This window comes from Sprattus sprattus (assembly GCF_963457725.1).
Source record: "Sprattus sprattus genome assembly, chromosome: 8".
NCBI classification, from domain to species: domain Eukaryota; kingdom Metazoa; phylum Chordata; class Actinopteri; order Clupeiformes; family Clupeidae; genus Sprattus; species Sprattus sprattus.
Window position 1 is genome coordinate 10,326,062 of NC_137927.1, and position 6,920 is coordinate 10,332,981.

The window sequence follows — 6,920 nt, forward strand, 5'->3', positions numbered from 1 at the left end:
ACAAAACTGTCTTCGCTCAGACTCTTGGAACGCGTTGTACTCCCTCAACTGTTCGTTTAGTTTTGAATAAGTGTGTTCTTCATTAGCCTACTTTTCGTTAAGCCTTAATGCTTTCAGAATGCTGCCTGTTGCTCATTTTGCAATGAATCTATAACGAAAGCATCCATTGGTGTAATTGAAAACAAAATCACCATGACCACAACCCGTGGATTGCCAAGAACTTTGAGAAGAAGTGGAAGTTTACCTGCATCCCGAACTATTAGGATTGTGATTTTGGGTCAAGCTGCTGTTGGAAAAACGGGTGAGCATCAGCAACTGAAATATAAATCGCGTTTGTCTATACTCGGTGATAACATTTTTCCTTCAATTCTGTAGTTTCTATGAAACTGACGTGATTGGTTAAATTGTACCGGCTTAAACAACAACGTTGAAATTGTGTTTTTTCTGCATGCAATATTAAGCCTTTACAATGATGGATGAAAGGCATCTTTAGCACTGCAGGATTTTCCAGCAGTCTTATCGATTCTGCTCTTAAATTATTCAAACATTTTCCTCCAGCCATGGCAGTGCGATTTATCACCAAGAGATTCATCGGCGAGTACGACCCTACTCTCGGTAGGTGTGGTGGGAAGGGAGAGAGGATTAATTTGCTGTCGGATAAATTTTGATACATTAACAGATTAAGTATCCTTAGTGTGCCAATATAACACGGGTGTTCTAATCCACCCTATTAGGTAAAAGACAATGTACCGTCTTCTGCTCATATTAAGACTGTAAAACAGGAAATCGGTTAAATATGAGATTGTTGATGGATTGCTTCCATGTTAAACAGAGACTATCTACAGACATGAGGTGGCCATAAATGGAGATGTGGTACACTTCGAGATATTGGATACAGCTGGGCAGGTGAGAACGGTATTTCCATCAAGATGTTCAGCCTCTTTCCTTTATGAAAAAACAACAACATTGTAGTAGGCTTTTTGTTGGTAGGCCTACACCTAACATCAGCTGTTCCCCTATGTTTGCTGATATGTAGAGGTCAAGACTACTAAGGTCACTAAAAAGTTTACATAACCTCAGTCCTACCCATGAGTATCCACAGTACTGTGTGTAGTGTGTCCCCCCTGGTTTTACGCACTTGACTGAATTGATTATAAAGCCCTTGACTAGCTGAAGCAGGGAGATTCAACTGATTAAGATGAGAAAAAACAGCATTCAGTATGTGTCTTGTGGATCAGTAGAAACAGGATTTGCTGACATTGCTCTAATGGACACCCACATACATTTTACATCAGGTTAACTGGTTACTTTCTCGTCAGTCTACCTCTGCTTGCCCCCCTGTTGTCTACTGTACCTTACCCGCTGTCCTTAAATTCTGCCATTAAAGGTGCAGCTGTCTGCTTTTGTTGAAACTCAAAATTTTCTGAGTCATACAAAAGTGACATATTTCTCAAACCACAGTGAAACGAGCCTGTTCCTCAATAGCGGTGTGCATTTGAAAATAAAACACCTGAAACACAGATATATGAAGACTGTATTTTAACCAAGCCTCGGAAAAATACAATATCTGTTAAAACTGTTAAATCTGTAAAAGCGTGTAAATTGGTAATAAAAACTATTGTTAGTTTCACTGTGCATGTTTTTTTCTTTGATTGGGCTTATTGCATAGGGCGAAAGGTCAGGAGATTTCCAGAATATTTGCAAGCTGGTTGTTAGCCAGATAGATGTCACTTCCATATGTATCGACAAGAATACACATAACATGAAATACCATGAGCCAGGTAGGCAGCTCCATCTTCAAATACAATTTTGGCTCTAAATCTCAAATCTCCCAGATGCTAGATAGGGTGACTAGTGCTGTGCATTGCCCAGACTCTACTACATACCTGAGTTAGAGAGCGGTCATACATAGGTGTTGAGAAAAAATTCAATACCCTTCAAAAACAACATGACCTGACATGTTGGATAAGAAACCATTTCCCACAATACTATATTATCAACCTGACCTATGAATAACCCACAGCAGTCAACAGCCTTTCTGTCTTACAGTACCTTCGCTTGTGAAACACAATGTACAATTAGCAGCGTCTTTCATCAGGACTCGCTACAGCACATGTTCAGCTAATAAAAGAAAGCAATAGTGTTAATGAGTTTGCAGATCTGATGCACACACAGCAGGCCCACAGAGCCTGGTCTGAGAGAGCCCCGCAGTGCTTCCTCTGGAACTGCTCTCCACTGAGGGGATTGGCATGCTGGCAGTGATTATGAAGGGAGGGAAATCTGACAGCTGAAATTAACGTTCCCACACAGCACAGCTCAAGTATGAGAGGTGTTCCTCCAAAACATGACAAACTCACCCTCTCATCCTGGCATGGCCTTTACTATCAGTCACTACCTATTTAATCTAGCCTGAACATTAAAACATGCATTTTAACATGTTTGTAGGCAGTTTAGTGCATCACAATGTGCTAGCCAAAAGAGGCATCTTAAAACTTGAATTGTCACTAAAACCAAAGGGTTTGAAGCTTTTGAAACAGGGGCACCATGTATTCCTCTGCAATTTCAAAGACACCTCATATCTTTGTTCGCTCTTCTAAAAAAATGTGGTTCTGGGTTTAAAGAAAGCCGTTAAAAAAAAATAGAAGAGTTTATCACTTGGTTTGAAGAACCCCTAGGAGCTATTCATTTCACTTTTGAACCTGTCCAAGGCAAAAAAGAAACAGATGGATTATGCATGTTTGCTCATGCTCAGAGGAGCAACCTCAGTCCTCTGCAGATCCAGTTTTTCTGCTTTTCAACCACAGCTTGATAATTAAAACAAAAACGGGTTACATAATTTTACTGGGAACTGATCTAACTCCTTTTGGCATAGAAATCTTGTAATTATAATAACAAGCAGAATTAAAAAAAAAAACAGCCAGCAGACTGATGCTAATGACTTCTTCTAAATCAGTGATAATTAATCTAATGACTAAACCCCATTAATGCAGTCCCAAACTGGAAGACACCACTCATTCTTCTTTTCAAGTGACACTCATTTGAAATGGGTCATAACTCATTATGAACTTTTAACCCGCTTTTGTCGGGGGCTGAAGCTCTGAACACAAAGGCACTTCTCTCAATATTGCTTCTGTTCTGTCTCTCCCCTGTGTTAAAGCACTCAATTATCAAGATTGTTGATGTCAAAGCAGCAGATCCCAGACAGTGTTTCAGTCTTCTCCAGTCCACCACTTCTGTCATGTATACTTAGAGGCTGCGGGAAGCGTAAGGGTAGTGTTTAATGTGTGCAGGTAGTGAAAGGTGCTGTTGTGACCTTAGTGGAAGAATAAGGTCTGTCATGAAAAAAAGGGGGCCTCAGAGAAGCAGATGTGTGCCGGATCTTGTTAGAGTTATTGTCTTTCACAGTGAATGAGAATCAGGTCCTGGCATCATGGAGAGATATGCACCACCTCACTTGAACTCGCCAGGAGTAAATCTTCAGGGACATACACACACATCCCATACACACACATGCACATACACACACATCCCTCATACAGCCTCTCTTTTTCTGACTCACTCACTCTCTCTCTCTCAAACACACACACACAGAGACACACAGACACAACACAAATACACATAGCCTTTCACATACCCACCCATCCGCACACACTCACACATACATTCTCTAAATGTGCTCATATATATACCTTTCTCTGTGCAGTCAGCTGTAGCGAACAATACACACCCAGGGGTCAGAAAGTCAGGTTCTGCTGAGAACAATGAGTGATTGTTTTGTTAAAGGGAAAAACAATGATAACAATCTTAGTGGTAATAAGTTAATTTCCATAACACCTTTTCATGAGAAATATGCAAGTTATGTTGTTTTACAGAAACTATTGAGGCATAATGCCATATAACACAGAACAGACCTGAAATGAAAATACTAGTAAAATCAGGAGATAAGAGTTGAGCAAAGATAATATGTTCAGAGATAATAGTCCAGCATTTTAGAGCCAACATCCAAACAATTCATATTTCATGGATTTATGTGATCGTTTTAACTGTATCACACAAAACTTTAAAACTAAGTATTATTTGCAACCAAAAAAAGAATATGGCAAGATGCAGCAGATGATAGATGTCGATAGACACTTTGAGGTAGGAATCTTGTAATGGAAAAGATTGCAATTTGTTTCAATACCTCCAAGGACATGCATGCATGATGTTGAACATTTTCTAACATTCATATTACTGAACACCAACTGCTCAGATCTTAACATGACGATTTTATCCTAACTCCCAATCCCTGCCCGACCAGGAGGAAGACGCGCTGTTGATTGAGGAGAAGATCAGGTGGGGGGACGGCTTCCTCATTGTCTACTCCGTCACTGACAGGTGCAGCTTCGATGAGGTCATGCGCCTCTGCTTCCTGGTCAATCATATCCATGCTGGGGCCAGCAGGGGGCGGAGCAATACCGATCCGCCACCCACACTCATCGTGGCCAATAAGAAAGACCTAGAGTATGACCGCATGGTGACCCCGGAAGACGGCGAGAACCTGTCGCGCGGGCTCAAGCTCCCCTTCCACGAGATCTCGGCGCGAGACAGCTGGGAGGAGACTGCCGCTGTGTTCCACGCCCTCCACACTGATGTGGCACAGCAGCTGGATGCCTCGCCACCCTCCTTCCGCCGCAGGGCCGTCTCCAAACTCATGGAGAAAATACCCAGAATTCACTCTGGCACAGCAATGGGCGCCACGGGACGCAGCTTCAGCTTTGGGTCCTTCAGGGATTACCTGCCCGAATAAGCAGAGGGAAACAAGGACCCTCCTGGGTTACAGGACGTTAGAGTGCCTAGATTCAACTCATAGATTATTAGAATATAGACTGCCCATATCACAGCAGTTTGGATAGCTCTTCGCCTCTTCATATTTTGATATGTTTCTGATAAAAACAGTATATGTGTGTGGTTACCCCATGAATCTTGCACACATTGCATTGAAACAAAGAGTTTTCAAAAGAAGTCTTGATTTGCTTATCCCAAACTTGACAGTATTTTGTTCCTTCCCTGGAAATACTGGTGATTAATGACATAAACCTGAGCAAAGTGGACAACCTTTCGTTGTTTGTGGACATGAAAAATACTCTGGCAGCTGTGGGCCAAAGTGCACGGAACCATGGCTGACTTTTTCATGGCCAACAAAAATGCAGAACGTAAAGTTACTTGTTTCGTTTATAGAGACATAGACGACATATGGTTGTCCATTTTTTTTTCAGCTCGTAAAGCTTCTTTCTGTCTGGTGAATGCAAAAACTGGATAAGTGTTTGTGTGGAAAAATATGAAACATTAATCAGCTATATTTACTACAACCTTCTGGGAAGGACAAGGTTTTAATAATTGAGGTAGTAAGAAGTTGGTTTTACTGTGAGCTGTGCAACATAAATGTTAATAAATTCATTGACACTTTGAACTCAGTAGGGAATCCAGAATCACCTGCCTTTAAACAGTATGAAAGTATGTCCTTAGATACCTTACCTTTGCCAGGTGGTGGACATATGGATTATGTATGTACAGTAGGGGTGTGCCAAATAATCGTCATGACGATGCATCGCGATTCTAATTTTCACGATCTACTGCATCGATTGTTGACGCCAAGTATCGATTATTAATAAAAAAAAAAAAAAAAAAATAGTTTTTTTTTTTTTATTGCATGAATGGTTGGCGAACATCAAGCATTTCCGGCCGCGCGATACTGCGACAAGTCATTCATAAACAAAACATGCAGTGTATCCAGTAATAATAATATTTGTGTTAAGTAACCTTCAAAAGTCGTTTAAATAAATACAGCTATGTATGAACTGAGTTGCTTTGAGTTATCAATTGAACACACTATCCAGATCACACACAGCCAGTCAGCCACTGGTAATGGCTTAATTTTTTTCTAACAGTGTTCAGTGAAAATTCGCAATGCATCGCAATGCATCGCAATGCATCGCAATGATTCAAGTATCGCGATGCATCGTGATATAATCGCATCGTGGCATGTGAATCGTGATACGAATCGAATCGTGACTTCTTTGGCAATACCCACCCCTAATGTACAGTATACTGTCACTGCAGCATGTAATTTTTTCTAAGAGCTTTTACATTCTGATAGCTATCAATAAAGTAGATGCTCCAGGGAAGAATTGGTCTGTGTCAGGCTACATTTATAATCTAAACACAAACTAGTAGAGTTGTGTCTGAAGGAACTCATCTAGATGAATGTCAATCTTGCATACAGTGACCCTGTCTTGAGAATTGCACAGATAAGATCATGTTCATTCTGTAACGCAATCTTAGAAAATGTAATGTATTTTGGAGTAAAACATATTAGCTTCATCAGTTATCTTACAATCTGCAATCTGGCACGTTTAACCGGCCTGGTTCAACAGAATCACAGACCGTTATTAACATAAATTAAAGATGTCTCTTCCACTTAGTCTTGACTTGACCCACATTCACATCACCAGAAACAGTCAAGCCTTAATTGCATGGAGAAGCTATTATGATGGAGGGTCAGTAAAGTAGTGACCCTTGACAAGACAGGAGACAAACTCGCACAGTCTTCAGTGTGTTCAGTAGAGTTGTGTACTGTTATGGCAGTGGGGCCCAGGAGAGGGCTACTCAGAACTGTCTGTTTTAGCTTAGGGGGGCCCTTATAGTAAGGGGCCACCTGTAATAGAACAGCCTTTGTGTCACCCTTCTTTGATGTCATGGAATATCCCATCAGTCAGGCATTTACTGCCACTGATAACGTAGTGTGAGAGGCCGTACACATAACAGTAGGTCTGCTGGGGAGTCATTTCGACAGAATTATCGCTGTTGTTCCTCTGCACTTCAAAAGCTTTTCGGTTCTGCTTCTGCCACTGCCAATTTTGCTCTGCCTTTGGACAAAC

The 6,920-nt window shown here is 41.1% G+C and overlaps 1 protein-coding gene across 1 annotated transcript; it reads left to right on the forward strand.

Annotated features, from left to right (window-relative positions):
• Positions 1-123: 123 nt before the first annotated feature.
• On the forward strand, positions 124-4,789 carry LOC308369451 (ras-related and estrogen-regulated growth inhibitor-like; the record flags this gene model as incomplete). Its single annotated transcript, XM_080843897.1, has 4 exons — positions 124-301; positions 559-615; positions 833-906; positions 4,301-4,789. Exons 1-4 carry the CDS (start codon positions 193-195, stop codon positions 4,787-4,789), a joined length of 729 nt encoding a protein of 242 aa, XP_080700023.1. The 5' UTR covers positions 124-192.
• Positions 4,790-6,920: the final 2,131 nt, after the last annotated feature.